The sequence below is a fragment of the Sapajus apella genome, unplaced genomic scaffold, assembly GCF_009761245.1.
Source record: "Sapajus apella isolate SASKATOON/1434 unplaced genomic scaffold, GSC_monkey_1.0 scaffold161, whole genome shotgun sequence".
In the NCBI taxonomy this organism is placed as follows: Eukaryota; Metazoa; Chordata; class Mammalia; order Primates; family Cebidae; genus Sapajus; species Sapajus apella.
Genome location: NW_022437101.1, coordinates 1,354,265 through 1,373,671, shown reverse-complemented (window position 1 = coordinate 1,373,671; position 19,407 = coordinate 1,354,265). Strand labels below are relative to the sequence as shown.

At 49.6% G+C, this 19,407-nt stretch overlaps 1 protein-coding gene across 7 annotated transcripts in view; it reads right to left on the bottom strand.

Moving 5' to 3' along the window:
* WDFY4 (WDFY family member 4) overlaps positions 1-19,407 on the bottom strand; it is a 310,404-nt gene that overhangs the window by 14,257 nt on the left and 276,740 nt on the right. For all 7 annotated transcript variants that reach the window (XM_032266899.1, XM_032266904.1, XM_032266901.1 and 4 more), the window contains 4 exons: positions 11,310-11,463; positions 8,774-8,865; positions 4,561-4,773; positions 1,967-2,114 (listed from right to left, as the gene is read on the bottom strand). In XM_032266899.1, coding sequence (XP_032122790.1) covers positions 1,967-2,114; positions 4,561-4,773; positions 8,774-8,865; positions 11,310-11,463 — 607 coding nt within the window. The remainder of the gene's footprint in view (positions 1-1,966; positions 2,115-4,560; positions 4,774-8,773; positions 8,866-11,309; positions 11,464-19,407) is intronic.

Below are 19,407 nucleotides of genomic sequence, written 5' to 3'. Positions count from 1 at the left end.
CAGTGTGTCCGCTGGCACAGAGCTTGGTGCAGCTTGTCAGCTCAAAACACTGAGGCTGGCCTAGTTTCCGAGACCACGCACATCACACCCACCACGTAGGGGCCTTTCCTACTTCCTGGTGGGGGGCACCCCCTTCCTTGCCCTGTGCTGGGTGAAGTGGGAAAACTACCCTCTTCCTGAGCCTACCACCCAGGAGGAAGAGAGGGAGCAGGATTCCGGGAGGCTCCAGGATAAGACTGTGGGATGTCTCTTCCTGTACGGAGGGACTGAGGCATCGATGGCCCTTACCCTCTGGGGCTGCTCAGAGGAAAAGGAGAGAGTGAAGCCAGGCCTCTTAAAGCAAGGCCCAGTGCATGCTGGGAGTGGCACCAACATCTGCCAGGACTCCTGTCTCAGTGCTGGCTTGGTGCCTGCCTGTGTGACAGACACCACTCCATGGCACTGTCACAGCCTGAGGGCAGGGCCATTGTCTTCCACATCTTACACACGGGGAAACTAAGCCTTAGGAAGGCCCTCCAGGACCCGTGGCTGATAAGGTCTGCCTCAGTCTCCTGGAGCCCACATGGGAGATTTGCGCCCCCTTGTTACTGTTGATGTGGTTTGCACTGCGTGCCCTTCTCCGTGAGGGCAAGGGCTGTGCCTGACTGCCCAGGGACTTCAATCTAGCAGCAGATCCCCAGTCCTGGGGCAAATGGAGGCATGGTCCCCAGAGCCAAGAGCAGCAGGCACCTTATCTACCAGGGTGGAGTGTGCCAAGGACACTGTGCTTGGACTTCAAGGATAAAAAAGGTCACCACTAAACCCCCGTAAACCTACCCTTATGCTTCTTGGGTCCTGCATGTTGTTCAATGTAGTGGGATTTCCCCAAGGCAGTGCATGTCCTCAGACGGCACAGGCACCCGACTTCATACATACATGGCCTTAGGCACCCAGCCTCACCCTCTCTTCTGCTTCCATCTGGGCGATCCTCCCTCCTGGGCTGGGTGGGACCACCCCCACGCCAGTCAACTTCTGCTTCTATAGAGCCTCTCTGAGCCTTGGCAGCAGAAGAGGAAGCCACTGAACTTTGGTCAGAAGAGATGGACTAATAATCACCACTATGTGCTGGGCATGAAGGTGGCCCATCTCACTGAGCTTCTGCTGACTGGCCACGCTGAAGAGCCCCTGGTTCCCAGAACTGTCTCTCAGTCATGGGGCCGGAGTGACCATATTCCCTCCCTACATCACATGGCGCCCTTCATTGGCTCAACCTGTTTCTCATATTTTTCATCCTTCCCTCACAAACTCTCTGAAGGCTCATTTATCTAAGCATCAACACAATTCTTCAACCACATCCATCCAACCCTATTCCAATCGTCATGGGATCATGGAGGTTCAATGGCTTTCCCAAGGTCACATAGACAGGAAGCAGTAGGGCCGGCATTCACTCCTGTGCCATCTGCCCCAGAGCCCCAGATAACATGTTCTTAGCTACTGGCTGCCTGCCTATCCTGCCCTGCTTAGGAGGTCCAGTGGCCCAGGCACAGAGACTGTAACTTTCCTTGGGAGACTCGGGACTCTCCACTGGTCTCTTGAGGAGAAGAAGTGTATGTGTGTACGTGTGTGTGTGCGCATGTGTGTGTATGTGTGCATGCATAAAAGAGAGGAAGAGGAAGAGAGATGTGTGTGTGCCTGAAATAGGAGTGTGTGTGTTTGTGAGAGTGAGAGACATGAGCCTTCAGAAGTCAGGGTCGAACAGAGAGAGAGAGAGAGGTGAGTCTTCAGAAGTCAGGGTGTACTAGAGGGGCTTCTAGACACTTCCTACAGATAATGCCCCCCTAGAATATGGCTGATTGGAGATGCAGCCATTCAAAGTCAGGCCCCAATACCTTGCCTAGATATGTGGCCCTGGACCTCCAGAGAAACCCAGACACTGAAGAGACAACTCTGGGACAGGACACCAAACAATGCATGGCCAGAGAATCACCTTTGACTGTGACCTGGGAGGGTCTCAATGACTGCAGGCTGTAGAAAAAGGGCTGTGGGTGGCCAGGAAGGCTCATGGGAGTGGAGACATCCTTTCCAGGCAGAGGCTTCCCTGCTGCAGTCCTTGCTGGGTGAGGTTTGGTAAAGAGCTGGAGAGACAGGGAACAGATACACGTGAGGGGAGACATGCCCAGAGGAGGGGTCGTCCCTGTGCACACCATAGTGTTACCCCCACTCTGGGAGCTGCCACAGCTGGGCTTGGTCCTGACAAAACGGAACATGAACAGAACCTCTCATCCAGCCCTCAGATGCTGCAGGTGAGGGACCTGGGGCTCAGAGAGGGACAGCTACTTTCTCAAGGTCATACAGATATCTCTTCTTTCCCAAGCTGCTTGGGAAAAGACTGGCCTCGTTGAAGAACCCCTGGTCCCCAGAAGAACTGTCTCAGTCAGGGGGCCAGAGTGATTCTCTTCCCTCCTAGATCACATGCTCTCTTCTTTGGCTCAACCTATTTCTCATATTTTTTATTCTTCCCTCATGAACTCCCCGCAGGCTCATTTATCTAAGCATCAACATAATTCTTCAACAGCTTCCATTCAAGTATTCCAAAGAACACAGGCAAATCTCATCAATGGCCTTTCTATTTCTCATTTTTCCCCCATCTCTGCCCCGATCTCTGCCTAATGCCAAATTTTCTGCATAACCAAGCCAAGCGCGGAGCATGAGCTATGCTGCCTGGCTGCGCCCTTGCTGCTGGACCAGGGCGTGCAGCTGCGCCAAATCCAGCTCTCTACCCTGCAGTCCGTCCCAGACTCTACTCCTGCTGGACTGCTCTTTCCAGCTAGCAGCGCATTCCAGCAAGTCATCCACTGGGCACACGCTGGAGGGAGAAGAGGTGGGAGCTGGCCTGGGCTGTAGACATGGGTAAAGTTGGGGCTCAGGTTTGATGGGCAGCTGGGGTGGGTGTGGGGTGTCTCAGAGAAACCTCAGCTCAGTTATAGACCTGGATCAAATGCTAACCTGTTTAGAAAAGCTGGGTGTTTGATCAATGCAGACAGAAATCAGAATGATGAGTTTTCAATGAGTGTTTAATAATGAACACTTCCTCGCTCAGGGTGACTGGGGATAGTGGACACAGCCCCTGTTAGGAGCAGCATAGGGCGTGAGTGCTGCAATTTTGTCTTCGGACTGGGACACGTGGGCATTCTCATTCTGATGGCTACTTTAGAAATACTTCTTAAAAGCTCATAGGACACATCGCTGAGTGAAGTCAGATTCTGAAGTTGTGTGTACTCCATGACTACACTGACAGGAAAAGATCTGTACTGTGGACACGGGCTGTCGGTACATGAAGCACATGGGCTGGATGGTGGTGGCTACTGCTTTGAATTATTTTCTTCCTTTGTATTATTATGTATCTTTTAAATTCAAGAAAAGAAACAATTTCTAGGCTAGCAGGCTTCTTTCCTAAAATTCTTTCTTTCCTACAAAGCCTCCCAGCAAACCCACATTGGATATACCATCCAATCTCCGAGTCACCCTCACACCATCCTTAGATTCCCTTTACCTGGGAGCTGAGCAAACCTCAGTATGTTATGTGAGACCAGAGAGAAAGATGTTAGTTTTGCACTAACTGCAAAAGGACCCCTCCCACCTCCAGTCCTCATGGTTGCACGTGGGAAGGCCGTTGCACAGGACGGTTCTGGAATTGGCTGGTTTTAGGCACCCATTTCCCAGCACGGCAGCTGACTGCCCAGGTTGTGACCCCAGTAGCAGGGCCATGTTTCTTATCCCACATAGCCATGTTCAGGAACAAAACATATCCACACAGAACCACAGTTTGAGGATTACCAAGGCTGGAATCAACTAAATAAGCACCTAACTTGTGCGTTCGTCAGTATGTCAACAGAATGCACAACCTCTTATTGCTAAGTGACTATCTTGACAGGAGACAGAGACAGCAGAGCAGAAGGCCCAGGTAAGACTTTGCAATTTCACCAGAGGCCCAGCAGGTAAAAGGCAGATACTCTCACACCAGTGACAATATGGTGCAAGCTTTACATTTACTTAGATAGGACCAGAGCTTCTACCTCTGTTCACTGCTAATAGTGTAATTCTAGGCAAGGTGTTTATTTACCCTCTCTGAGCCTCAGTTTCCTGGTCTATTAAAGGATACCCTATACCCAGAGCTTAAGAGATTTCAATGGCATAATCACACTAATAACTAACATTTGTTAAGTGCTAGTCATATTTCAGGCACTTTCAAACACTTGTTATGTCTTAACTTGCTGGATAAAACAACCCTGTAGTGTAGACATGTACACAAGTAATTAGTTACCACATATCTGTTATAGTGTCTAAAATCACACTAGCCACAGAAAAACACAGCTTTCACCAGTTTCACTAATGATTTCATCATCTGTATCAACATCAGGTAGTAACTGAGGATTAAGCCTGATATTGAAAGCACAGGAAGATGACGGGGGACCGTTTCACCTCTTCAGCCTTCTCCTTCACTCTTACCCCAGGAGAGAATGTCTTCACACTGCACACACTCTTTTGAGAAAGCAAGGCAAATGACAAGGCATGTTGTACCTGTTTGGGCACCTGTCCAAAGTTGCTGACAAACCCCAGGATGGTGCTCTTGATGAGGGGGTCAGCAATGCTGCCAAGGTCCATTCTGTCACCATAGAAGTAGGGGTGGAAGATATTAACAGCATCCACCGCGGCTGGCCCCTGCTGCTTGTACCCGAAAATAAGGTCTATCCAATGGTGGAGGTTGGTACTGACAAAGTCACTTTCCAGAGCCTGGAACAAAAACCCAAAGAGCATTAAAACCCAGGCCACTCATGGACTCATGCACCCTCCGCACAGTTTGGAAGGGGCACGTGCTTCAGGGTGCTGGCCCTGCACAGGGGAGATAATTGATGGGCCTCTGGGCAGTCTGAGCCAGCCACCTGAGGGCCACCTGAGTCCTGCCTCCAGCCAGCAGCAAACCAGATCTAACTGTTTCTACCACCCCAGCTCAACCACGTCATAAAACAACCATGATGTCCACAGTATCTGTGGGGTGAAGGCCTGAGAAAGACACATCTAAATGGAAGAGACCAGGCTGAAAATAAAGTCCTGGGGTCTTGCTGAGATATGACATATGAAACAGGGAGAGCTGGTTCTGACTAGAGAGTGTCAGGAGGCTGAGGCTAAGTGCAGTGATCGGGAGAGTATGCTCTGGAGCACAGGGGTGTGGGCGCTGCCATGTATACATTCCTTGACATCTCTGTTCCTCGGTTTCTTCATCTCTAAAATGGATAACAATTGTACCTTCTTAGCAAGTTCATGTGAGAATTAAGTTGTGTCCACGGCTGGCACACAGACAGCTCCAGGAGTTAGGTAATTACACTGAGCACATACGATGCCAGGCACCGGCTAGCAGTTTCACAGATGTTGTTTCCTCCCATAAATGCTGTCCTTTGTGAGTAGGTAATTAACCCACTTCTAGGGCAGGCTTGTGTGTGGTTTTTGATCCCAACCCTCCAGCCCCCAATTTTCATCCCGCAGAACCCCACAAGGAATATCCAGCCTCACTGAGCAGATCCCACTTCACTCAGGTATTGTGAAATTCTGGACATGTGTGTGGGCATCCTTCTAAATCATCCCTGGTACAGAAATGAAAGAATCTGCTTCTGAGGTACAGCTTAGCCCCCAGGAATGTGAACTTCCTTCACCGGGGCAGCTGTGTCCAGCTGGGGGCATGCAGCAGGCAAGGAGCATCTAACCCATGCACCCACAGACCTCAGGAACATTCTGTCCATGCTCAGGCTCACTGTCGCCAGATGGAAAGACAGGAGACATTCTCAACTCAAACACGGAGCCTGGGTCTGAGTTTACAACCTTTAAATGAGAAGTAAACCTCACCCCATTCAAGACCACAGCTCCCACTGGAAATCAGCAACACCTGCTCTTCATGAAAGGTGACATCCAACTGGAAACAGAGATTTTAGCTTAAGAGCCAAGCATGCTAGATCGTTCGTGCATACAGCCCAGATGGATGGCACTGGCTCAGATTGGGGGACCCAGGTTGGCAATAATTCTTGTCAGGTGTCACACATGAGCAAGAGGAAGTGTGTCCCAGTGTCCTGATGTCACAGTCTATCTGAGAGGTGGCACCTGCTTCTGCTGAATAGAGCCCAGAACCCCAAGGTGTTCATTTGGGATTGTCTGGGCTTCCCTTGTTGGTCCTCTGCGAGGACATGTAGCCCTACACACCTGGACCTGGAGAAGCCAGGTCACCTGTGCTAAGTTAGCTTTCCTGAGGTCTATGATTAAAGTGGCTTTGGGGTCAAGAAGGCCACATTTGAGTCATGTCATATGAGGGGTAATGAAAGGTATGGCTCTCCCAAGCCTACCACCTGGCTTGCAGCATACCTCATGGCCTTTTGGAGATGTTTGCATGAAAGCATTTGTTGGTGGTTGCCACAGAACCACTAAAGGCATAGTCAGGTGAGGGAAGATCATAGGCCAGGACAGCTGACCCTTCTGCTGGCCCTTCTTCCTACTTCTTGTTAACCAACACATATCCCATGTCCTCAAGCTCTTCCCAAACATTCCTCCGCTTCCTTTCCTTAGATGAAGCCTGGCTTTTACCGGGGCAGCCAGTTCCCCTGCAGCAAGTTCAAGTGGTGGCTACTTGCTGGGCACAACCCATGTGTCTGGGGCCGGGACATGAGGCCCGTGTCGCCTCAGTCCTTATTGCCACCTCCAGAGTATTGCTCCTCTGCCCTCTTGAAAAAAAGCACAAAACATCTGCTCCTCTGTGTTGCATGAGATCCAGCTCTATCCATTCCTCATCCCCACTGCTGTCTTCCAACAACTTCTCTCTGTTCTCCTCATTCATCAAAGGTGGTGATTCCTGGCCATGCCTTCCCTTCTTCTCTAAGATCTGCCATCATCCTCAGTGATTGCAATCTCTGGCCTCTCGGTTCCTCAAGCTCCAAATCTCCAAAGACTTTTGCCTCCATTCCAACTAAAGTCACCACTCCCATAGCCACACCTTACGTTAACCATGTTAACTTAAGTATTCATACCTGCCTCATTTTCTAAAGCACTCATTCAAACGTCTACTTGGCGAAAGCCACACCCTCACCTTGCTGGGTGTTTAAGTACTTCCTAAGACTCTTCCTCTACCTTGTCACAACTCCCAGTCCCCTTGTCCCTTTTCTTCTTTACAGTCTCTCAGCACTCACCTGTCTTTTGCTACATCTTTATCCAGCTGAGATGTAGAGGTCCATCATTCCAGTAACTCTCTGCTCAACTGAATAATGTGCAACTCTATCTTTTATCAGACTAAGGCTACTGCTGCCTGCAGGTTACATTCATCTCTGGCCCGAGTACTCAAGACAGTGGGCTCTGGGAGGGATGATTCCATCACTGAGTTTCCAGAGGCAAGAATAAAACAAGAAGAACTTTCTCTTCACAGAAAAGGACAGGAGAAGGCATAAGTTTGTTGTCACTAGTCAGACCTGCCACAGGTTATTTTTACTTTTTAGGTGTAATTTACATACAATAAAACTTGCTGTTTTAAAATGCGCAGTTCAAAGTGTTCTGATAAATTGATGCAGTCACGTGACCATCACCACAGTCAAGACATAGAACATTTCCCTCAAAATGTCCCCCTGCGTGTTCCTTGGGGGTCACATTCCTACTTCAGACCTTAAGAACCACTAATTTGTTTTCTGTCCTTATCATTTGCCTCTAAATGTCACATTTCATGTCTGTATATAAAATCCCATGGTATGTAGCTTTGGGTTATAGCTTCTTTCATGTAGGATAATGTATTAAAACTCATGTTGTTCTGTGTAAACGGATTCAGTGAATCTGCTCCTTTTCACTGCTGAGTAGTATTCTGTTGTGTGTGTGTGCGTGGACATATCATTTGTTTAGCCATTCACCAGCTGACATTTGAATTTTGTTTTTGACTAGTTTGAATAAACCTGGTGAAGATTCATGCACAAGTTTTTGTGTGGACATGCTTTCAGTTTTCTTGAGTAAATATCTACAAGTGAAACTGCTAGGTGATATGGCAAATGCATCTTCACATTTATAAACAAATTGCCAAGTTTTTGTACAAAGTGGTTGTACCATTTTGCTTTTCCTGCCATCGATGTCTCAGGCATTCCAGTTGCTCCACATTTTTGTCAATTATTGGTTTCACTGGTCTTTTAAATTTAGGCCACTCTTGTGGGTGTGTTGTAGCATCTCATCTCATGATGCTTTTAATTTATTTCTCCCTGGTGACCAGTGATGTTGAACATCATTCATGTGCTTAAACAAACCCAGAAATTTCATTCAGCATGTGTCCTAAAATGACCTCTGGTCTCTACCCGTTTCCAGTTTATTGGGTAATAAGCCAAGTTCTCACCAGTCCTGGAAAATCTTTGGCCAGTGACAGCCCCTCAGAGGCTCCAAACCCTCTCTGAACTATACTGAGCAGTGCGGCCCAGGTTATGGACATGCTCGTAGGGTTGACTGACGACACCGACCTGCCCTCCAGGGCACTAATCTCACTTCCTCTAGTGAAACCCTCACCAAGCTGGCATCAGGGCAGGGTCTAATGGAGCTCTTGAGACAGTCCAGAGCCCAAGCCTTTCCTTGCCAATCCAAGACGTAGACCCCACCCCATTTCCGGGTTTTCCAGACATAAGCCTCACAGTGCTGGTCACTGGCCCTCGACTTGGAGAGAAAGCCTTAGTGGCACTTGAGGGGATGCTAAAGTCCCCAGCAGGATACCAGAGGTCCTGGCCTGACTCACCTGTCTGTGCAGGCTGATGAATTTCTGAGGGTCCCCATCAGCCCAGGGAGGGAGTTGCACGTCTCCTAGTGCAGTCCCGTCCTGCATGCACCCTGCATGGGATGAGAAGTAGCAGAGATTTTGGTAACTGGGAACTCAGACCAGGCTAGGAACCAAAGATATAAAATACATGCTGTGCAGGACTGCTGATTTTGTGTAGGTCAGAATGTGAGTTATGTCCTCTGTGGACCACATTGCTTTCAACCTTCTCTGCCTGAAAGGATCCCTCAACTTGGCCTCTAGACCCTGCCTCCTTCAGGAGGCCCTCCTTGCTTCCCAGGAAGTGCCAGTGCCAGTGCTTGCTTTGTAAGTTACCCGAAATGAATTCGGCGTGTCATTGTGGTACCTCTGCCTCCCCACCCTTCCTTCTGGGTGCTTTTTACACGGCATTAAACAATCAGGACATACAGTGATCGCAATGCAAGCTGGCACTTTCTCAGCATCTGACTCTATGCCAGGAGCAAGGCTAGCCCTTGGGGACATATCACCTCATTGAATCTTCATTCTAACTCGATAATTCATGCATTTTTCTCTCTGTTTTTAAGGTGAGGACAGCAAGATTTTAGACAGAGATTCTCCAGACAGTAGATAAAGGAGGCTGGACTCGACCCAAGTCTCCCTCCTCCCCATTAGCTACCCAACCTTGCACAAGTCACTTCTTTAAGATTCATTTTCCACCTGTAAAAATCAAGGTGATGACAGGAATGATATCATAGGGCTGGTATATGGATTAAAGGAGAAAATACACTCCACATGCTTAGAACGATGCCAGGCGTATGATGGCTGCTCCATAAACATGAGCTACAGTCTTGCCTGACCCCTCCAGAGCCTGCAAGGAGCTTCTGGAGTAGAAGCTCCCCTGCTCTCTCTGGGCTGCAGAGCTGCCTGACCTGGCCCTTCTCATTACTCATCTCAGCTCACCTGCCACCTCCTCAACAGGTTCTTCCTGAGGACCAGAGAAACCCAGGTCTTGCTGAGTCATCCTCAAACCATTTTCCTACCTATTTTCCTCATAGGACTTCTCAGCATCCAGCAATGTTTCACTTACAATATAGATATTGTCTATATTTTCTGTTCCCTGTTTCCTATCCTCACTCAGAATGTAAATATATTCAGGGTATGCCATCCCAGGAGACCCATCCAAATTCCCAGTGCTTAAAAAAGGTCCCTGTATACAGTGGGTGCTCAATAACCACTTATTCTCCTGGCTTCCCTGAGGACATCTGCTCTTTTGGCCTCCATTCCTGGTAGGAGCTGTCATTTCTGCAGCTGAGCACATCATGCCTCCTGCAGAAGAGCTGGTTTCATTTCCCAGACAGAGTGGGTGCTCTGGCCAGTGCTCTAACCCCAGGCTGGCCACCCACCTCCTCCTGGCTGCCACCCTCCCTGAGTAACTCCTGCTGTGGGACTCCTCACTCTTTGTGGGATCCACCCTTTGTTCAGTTCTCATCCCTGACTCATGTGAGGTGACTGATGATTTGAACACTACCAAGGTCCCCAGGTTCCACAGATCAGACTCACGGGGCCTGGCTCACCATCTGGCCTGCTCTACAGGGATGTGGGCTGCATATCTGGGGCTGAAATCCCCTGCATAAGGTTTTTCAGAGGCCAATCTCCCCTGTTCTCCCCCTGGGGCTGCATCTGGCCTGGCTCAGGCACATACCCTTCTGTGCTGTCTGGAGGCAGAAGGAGAACACTGAGGAAGGGGGCTCTAGGGCCTGAGGTATGCATTGGTGATGGCTCATCGTGTTCTCTGCAGAAGATGATTCCCAGCCAGGCCAGCACCCACAGCTGCCCACACCATACCCAGGCTGTGACCACACATACCCTCTGCAAATAGCCCTGACTCAGCCTTGCAACTGTTCTCAGTGGAGGCTCTGAGACATACGCCCAGTCCTCAGGGGACCTGCCTACCGGGGCCTCCTGCATTGTGTGTTCTACTTCTACAGCAGCAAGAAGCCCTGCTGCATCCTGGACTGGGGCCTGCAGTTCCTGAATGAGAGGGAGCTGCCATAAGTGTCCAGCCAGCTGCCCTGGGATTCCACCCAGCAGCCTACCCCAGGAGACCTAGCATCTCTGGGTCCTGCCCTTGGAGTCCACATGAATCCACTTGTGGGACATGGAAGAAATGGAGCTGGTGGGGATGGCAGGAACTTGTCCAAGGTCTTGAGGCAGCAGGGCAGTGCCAGACCTGGGCTACTCACAAGGGCCCCTGTTCCACCCACTGCCTCACTGCTGGTGGAGGCCTGGGACCCTCAGAGGAAAGGTCATGGTCGGGGCGGTATATCAGTGCCGTCCTGGCAGCCTGGGGCCAGCACCCTTCTTCAGCAACCACCTTTCCTTCTGAGCGCTGTTGCCAGTGGAGACCTCACCTCAAGTGCATGGGTCCTGGGGTGGACCTAGCAAAGGTCCAAATGATGTTGGTCACCACTCAGGGGCTGCGGGAAAGAGCACCGCACAACCCCACTCACCCGGCCTCACCCAGGCCTCCACTCACCGAACTCCATCCCATTGCAGTTGGTTAAGAACTCGGGTAGGTAGAAGAACTCTGGGGTCAGCTCCCTGACGTCACTCATGTTCTCTCTGGAAGCCGACTCCCACGTGCTCTTCACACTGTGGAACATTCTGTCTGCCACGTCGAAGCTTCCGCCCTGGGAGAAATGGAACCGACATGCACAGCTGCACTCACTGCGCCCTCCTGCTGGCCAGGCTCCATCCATTCTGCCTTGGAGGCACCGGTTCCACTGTTAGCACTTCTCATTCACCTTCCCCACACCCATGTACTCATCAGCCCAGGTGTATGTGCTGTGGTCCTCCACCCACTGATTCCTTCATTACTCACTGGAACCTTGCTCCAGAGCTTTGAGGGAGAGTGCATGATCCATGGTAATCAACCCATGTTTCCCTGCCATGGACATCTGAGATCAGACCAGAGACAGGAAAACCACATCTGAGCATTTCTGAGATTGCAGAGGGCCAGCTCTGAATCAGACACTCAACACGAGGCAGTAAGAGTGCCAATGACTGCAACTCAGTTCCAGAGAGGCTCCCAGCCAAGTGCCACAGGCAGGAAATAAAGAATCAACCATAGGAGAAAGAAGTGGGTGAACATTCTATGTGGGAGGTCAGCAGAGGTTTCCTGGAGAGGTGCCCCTAGAAGTGAGTCTGGAAGGCTGCTGATGGGGATGATGGCAGGGTGTTCTGAGCAGAGGACAAGGCTTGGGCGAGCACCAGGGATGGGAGGAGAGCAAGAAGCAGAGGGAGGAGGGAGGTGGGAGGAGAGCTCACTAGTTTGCTGGTGACATCCAACACATAACACATGGCATTTGGTGGGGGAGAGAGGTAGGCAGGAAGGAGACTCTTGCACTAGGGTCTTGGCTTCGATGAGAGAGAAACGGTGTGAGAGTGGAGAGCTGGAGAAATTTCAGGGTTCAAAGGGCAGGGGGCTGGTCCACAAAGGACATGATGTCCACAGCTTCTGCCAGGGCCAGCCCTGGTCCCAAGGCCCATGGCCACAGGTGGCCTGGTACAGCCCCAGGCCTGGCTGTCGAGGTTGGGCCATGTAAGAATTCAGGCACATTTTTTCTTTAGATGCACTGATTCCTTCATCTGAATTGTCAAACTCTTCAGCTGATGCTACCCTTATTCATCATGTGGTCTTGGGGGTTGGGAGGAGGAAGAGAGGTGCCTCCCTCCACGTCCTGATTAGAAAAATGAAGGTGCTGGGGGCAGAGGGACTCCAGGAGAGAGTTTCTGAAATTGGGCCTTGGGTCTACATAAGTTTAGCAATTCAGAAGTTCACTTGTCCCATCAAGGCTGGGTCTTTGTATAACAAAAACTTGTCTTCCTTCTGCCATCGTCTGCAGAGTGCACATGTGGAACAAGGGGCAGAGCCCAGGATGGCAGTGCCCCCTCTGTGCCCATCACCCCCTTCCCTGCTCAGAGGGCTGAGGGTCTCCATCTGCATTTACCCAAGGAAGCCTTGAGGGGCGGCTGCAGGGGTAGATGGAGGTAGAGAAGGGCAGGGGCCTCCTCCTGGCATGTCTGGTTCATGCTCAGATGAGCTCTCCTAATCCTCACAGCAGCTGCATCAGGAAGGAATTAGTGTTTCCATTTTGCAGACCAGTAAACGGAGGCTCCTCAAAGTGCACTGATTTTCCCAAGGCAGTGAATGGCAGAACTGCAGCAAACCCATGGGTGCAACTCCACAGGGCACACTTTGCTCCTTGACAGATTCCTGAGGGAATTCCTGGATCTGGGACAAACTTGATCCATTGTGTGTGGGCCAAGGGGGGACTCAGCTCTATCTGAGAAAGGGGAACCTACCACATACCCAAGACGGCCAGACCTGGAGAGCTTGAAGGTCGCAGTCTGGCTGGTCTATTTACTGAGTCAGATTTGATCAGGTGAGATCTGTGGGTCATTCCCCACACAGGGCAGGGACACTGACTCAACCAAACACAGCGCATGGGCGGCTTTAAACATGTGGCTTTTCCCCAAGGTTGCTTTGCTCTCGGCTGAAATTAAGGAATGACGTCCACCATCAAATTTAAATCGAAATGAAAATAAAATGGGGGTGGGGTGTTGAAATAAATCTTCACCTAATGAGTCACTCATTGAAATGTATTAGGAGCCCTGTGTATTTAATCTGCAGCCGGAGCCTTGCATCTGCAGGAGATTGATGCCTTCTCCTAGCCCCGTTTCCCTTTTGCAGCTTTCATGAGTGCTGATGGTAGTCTCCTGAGAAACAATATGATTTGGTAATAAAAAGATTACCTGTATTAAATAAAAATAATATATACATACGAAATATTGTTAGTGCTACAAATCTGGTTAAAGATATTACCACAAAGAAAAATGTTATTTTTTTCACAGCTGTCTAATGCATTTTAGCAAAAGTAATATCTTTAAAACTTAAGCCTGTATTATTTATAAAGGAAGCAATAACTGATTTTCCTATTTCCTATATTAATAAATGTATTTGCATACATTTGTTTCAAAATTAATGGGTTTTCTCACTTCTGCAATACAAAAGCAAACACCGAATTCCCTAGAAGAAAAAGTGGAGTTGCTTTGTTACTTGTATTGTAAGTCTGTGGGTTGATGTAAACTCTGGTGGCTGCCAGTGAGGAGTTCCAGCTAGGACTGAATTCTCAGAAAGAATGGGAGGAAAAAAGAAAGAAAAGGGAAAAACGGAGCAAGAAGGTGCAAGGCAGGGAGTTCCAGTTAAGGTTTACAGAGTGCCTATCTAAGTAAAGTCCAGACCCAAATGAAAGAAAGCAGCACAATGAAGTCTAGAACTTGGAAGGGAACGAAGTGATCAAAGAGAATTTCTGAACCAAGAGCTACTCTGGAATCTGTTCTGCAACAAATCCTGCCTGTATCCCAGTGAACTGTAAAGAATAATAGCAGGGTTATTATTGCCAACAAAAGAACAACTTCTTATTGGCAGAAGGCTTTCCCATGTAACATTTGGGCCAGAAGACAAAGGAGCCAGCCAAGCCTAGAGGGTTCTGAAGCAAAAGGCTACGGTTGTTGGATTTTGTGCTCAGTTAAGACGTCGCTCACATGTAAAGATGCAGGAACATTTTGAATACTGAAGAGCTCAGAAACAATATAATCCTAGGTACCACTTCTCAATTAAAATCCTTCAGGAGGTGCTAAATATTACTAAGAGATGAAGCAAAATTGAAGGCAAAATAGTAGGAAAAGAAGTGGCTAGCAAGGACTATTGCTGGACTGACCCGAGTTAAAATCAGAGGACAGTCTATAATTATGGTATGATGGTGAAAGCTGGAAAGCCCGAAAAGAAATGTTCTATAGTAAAGGAAGTACTCCTTTCATGTAAGGACACAACGTCTATGTGCACCATTGTCTCTGGATGAGCATTTCAATCACTATTAGACATTCTTAAACCCCTCTCCAATGTGGTTTCAATTCTTGACCCACATTCACAGGAAATTCGGTAACTGCACATGCTGAAGGACACCTAGATGTGCAGATACTTTTATAAAACATGCTAGAAAGTCTGTTCTTCCTTCCTGATGACACTGATTCAAATCAACCTGCTGTCACATCTGGATATGGGATTAGCTTTATCAGCAAGCTGACAACCCACTCTCACTGCAGGTATTCTTTCCGGTATTTAAAAGTACCCATGCAAACGATTCACTTACAGGATGCTGTTGACATATCAGGTGATCTAACCTGCTGTCTTCAGCCAATCAAAGAGGCAATGTGCAATGGTGGAAAGCATATTGGCTTCAGAAGCAGGCTTCAGAAGCAGGCAGGCTTGGGTAGGAATTTCAGTGCCCCTTACTTGCAGGATGAACTCCAGTGAGTTGCTTAATCTCTTTCACCTCCCATGCCCTTGTCTGTGAACCTTGGATGATTGCTGTTGGTGTGAAGGCAATTGTGTGTGTGTGTGTGTGTGTGTGTGTGTCAGAGAGAGAGAGAGGAGAGGAGAGAGAGAGAGAGAGAGAGAGAGAGAGAGAGAGAGAGCAAGACACACCTTATGCGGTATAGTAGGCACATAGAAAGCGGTGCCAAATGAACCCAGCCCCTACATCCTTTTCCCTGCCCAGACTAGGAACTGGGGAGTCCTCGGCTTGGGCCCCAATCTCAGAGTGCATGGGGAAGGAAACCAGGGGCTCTAAAGGAGAAGGGGATAGAAGTTATGGAAGGTAGGAGGTGGGGGAAGTGAGGAGAAGCGGGATCCTCCAGTGCCGGGGACAGGGGTAGGAAGGTGGGGAATCTGAGGGACTGTGGGATGACACCAGGAAACAGCACCTGCACTGTCAGGGCAGCTTTCAACAGCAATAGCCTCAGAAGCAATGGGGCAAAGGTGTGAAGGGAGAAGAAAGCTGGACCCAGCACCCTCTGAGCCTCTGCAGGAAAGAGACAGGCCCTGATATGCTACTGAATCAGCTAAAGGCATAGGACCCACATGGTGCTGGGAAGCCCACACACTGGTCCAGCTGCCTCTTGGTCTTGCTCTCATGGAAGATGGGATGACCTCAGAGCAGCCATTAGCTTTCCTTCCTGTAGGTCGTGGCTCTTTTCTAAATGAGTGAACCCACCTAGCCTTGCTGAAACCACTCTGCCTGCATTAGGAGGAGGGGTGGGCACGTAGGGGACACTCAGTTCAGCCAAACAGGCTCATGCTGTATCTCCTTCAGTCCTCACCACCCACCCAGCCAGGAATTATTTTAAAGGATGAAGAAACCAAGGCTCAGTTGTTCAATAATGCCAATTAGAAAGTTCCAGAGCCAGGAGTTTATCCCAGGTCTATCTGTCTCTATCGCATGTGTTTACCACTACTCATCCTAAGTATGTATGATAAAAACTACACAGCGTTGGTCAGTTTGGGCCCTTACAGACCCCATGTCCTCACGCTGTAATCAGAGGGAGGCTGAAGGTTTCTGGGTCCAGCCCTGCAGCCCTGGCTATATCGGGTGGTCTGGCCCTTTGTGATGCTCTGGGTACCAGGAGATGGGCTGCTTGCCTCAGAGGCAGGGGCTGAGCTGCAGGCAGCAAGTGAAGAGGCAGGCATGGTCCACCTGGGTGTGAGCACAGACACAGATGCTCCAGCTTCCTCACCTTCCCTGGCACACACTCCACCAGGATTCCTGGCACTGACTCCACCAGGACCTCCCAACTCAACAGCCAGGACGGGCCAAGTCCACCCCACTGTTCTCCGTTCTCTCTGCAATTAGCATCTGTCTTATAAAAAAAAACAGCCATCTCGCCTCAGGTGGTTCGGAAAACCCTTCCCCACTGCTGGTAACAGCTGACTTCACATGGGCTGTGACTTAATTAACACAGCACTTTATTTCTGTTTCTTATTAAATGCAGCAGCAGCCACTGCTGCTGTGTCTTCGCTGGGTGCCGGCTGCCTTGCTGCGCCACACCTCGGCTGGGTCTGATCTCAGGCCTGAGAGCAACTGGTGCTTTTACTGGGACAGAAACAGGTGCTTGGGCTGGGACCACAGCAGGGGCCTGACCTCCTGGTGACTCAACTTTCTGGAGGCTCACAGACTCTCACTTTAGGCATGCAAGACTCCTAAACACTACAGCATTTTCCAGCCTGGGCAACAAAGTAAGACGCCATCTTTACAAAATGTGTGTGGCTTTTTTTTTTTTTTTTAGCCAATAATGGTAGTGCACCTCTATAGTCCTAGCTACTCAGGAGGCCGAAGCAGGAAAATTGCTCAAGCCTTGGAGTTCCAGGCTGCTCTGAACTATGATTATGCTACTGTACTCTAGCCTGGGTGACAGAGCAAGACCCTGTCTCAAAAACAAATGAACAAAGGAACTACAGCATCCTGGGCTGCTATTGGGGGAGACAAGCCCTCTGCCCTAGCAGCCAGCCATTCACACACCTCCAAGAAAGTGGGGAAAACAGAGCACACAGCTGACCCATGCCTGGTCACATTGCCTGCATGTGCCACCTGCTCAGATCACACAGCATATACATAGACCATATTTTCTGGATTGTAAAAATCTATCATTGTAATAACAGACTTGAGACAGAAAAACAAAAACAAGCGCATCAAGGATATAAGTGTGAATCAATTCTAAGACCAGCTCAAACTTAAGAACATTTAAACATGAAAGCAATAAAACACTTCTTATACCCAGGGCTCAGAATGTACCGCACTGCTGTAGGAGATGTCCGTGCTGTCCAGTCTTTGTACGGTGCAGGGTGAACGGGCCACAGTGCCCAGAGAACGCCATGCCCGCCTCCCCACAAGCCAGCAGACCACACAGGCATACAGTACGTGACAGCAAAGGTGCTCCACGACAGAGCTGTTGTGCTCTCTGTCACTGTGCACTGGGGGCGCCAGGGGCCATGCTGCACACACAGGAAGCCGGCACACTGCATTCCTGTTGCAGCGCCGGGTGACTGCCTACGTATCACACTGCATGCATGTGTGCCTGTGTGTGATGCTGCACGAGGGACTCCCCACTGCTCTACTGAAAATGTGGCCTTGAAAATGGCATGTGTCCCTTTCCTCTGAGCACTGTGTCCCCTCTGGACAACCTCTGTAGACCCCGCCTTGTTTTTATTTACCATGAGTGTTTTAGGCTCGGTGGCTCCAGGACTGGAACCTGCCTCATCTCCATTGTCATTTCTTGCGGGACATGACCTCCCAGAGACTCAGTATCCTGAGATTAATCACAGCAGCTTCTCACAAGCTTGTGAGGGTCCAATGAGGCACAGCAGTATTCACAGCAGCCCCCTTCACCATCAGCATCAGGAGGAAGCACCCCAGCCATGGACAAATGATAAACAACATGTGGTCTACACATACGGGGTGCAGGATTCAGCCTTAGGAAACTGACACATGCGGCAACAATGGATGGGCCTCGAGGACATTATGCTATATGCAAGAAGCCAGTCATAAAAGGACAAACGTTGCATAATTCCACTTATAAGAGGCTTAGAGTAGTCATTCATAGAGACAGAAAGTAGAACAGTGGTTGCTGGGTGCTGTGGGGAGGGGTGATTGGAGAGTTATTGTTTCACAGGTACAGAGATTGAGTTTGGGAGGATGAAAAAGTGACGGAGACAGATGGCAGCGACGGCTGCACAGCAGTGTGTATGCACCTAATGCCACCACGCTTAAAAATGGTTAAAAGGGCAAAATTCATGTTATGCATATTTTACCGCAATAAATAAGCATATGTTTTAAATAACAGTTGTAAGGTACTTAGCACCATCCAGGTGCAAAGTAGGTGCTTAGTGAGCAAACAGAGGATAGAGCTGTTGTGGAAGGGCCTTCGAGGCGATCCTCCCACCCACCTCCTTTATCTCAACAACAAGGAGACTGGACCCCAGAGAGAGAAAGTGATCTGTGTAAAGTCAGATGCAGCAGCTGGGGATGCCGGGACGTGAGCCCCAGGCTCACCACACATGCCTCCACTCTGGCTTATCTGTGGTAGTAGGCGGGTGGTAGCATTTGCTCAAAGCGGAATGGAGACACATGCACTTTCCCATGCTGACTCTCACACGTCCACCAGCTCTGGCTTCCGTGCCTGGGTTCCGCAGCCTCCCCATGTCTCTTGCTCTTCCCCACTCCTCCATCCACCCCAGGCTGGAGGCAGTGCCTTGGGCTGCTGAGACTATGGGAGGCTCCTTTCCAGTTACCTCAAGGGTGAAGCAAAGGTCTCTGGAGAAGAGACGGGCCTCCCCCTGGGAGGTGGGGTGAGATGGAGGGAAGAGCCTGAATTCAGGAAGATGCCAGAAAATTCCTAAGGACGTGTGCCGAGATTCTGGCACTCTCAAAGAGGAGCCTGGTATGTCCCCCAACAGAGGTAGCCTATGTAGCTTTTATATTCATTCCCTCAAGAGCTAAAATTCTTTTTTCCTAAGTAAAAAATGAAAGGTGGCTGGTTCTTTTGCTGGTTCAAAGGCTCAGACCAGGCGTGACCCACCAGAAGAGTAATTTAAAAGTAGGAAAGTGAGACCCAATTCAGAAGCAAGTGGAGAGAGCCCGGATGATTCCAACTTGGATGGGCCAATCTACCCAAGACAAATCTGAGCCCCAAAATTCAGTCACATCAGGGGCTTCAACAGGGGAGTCAAAAGGGCT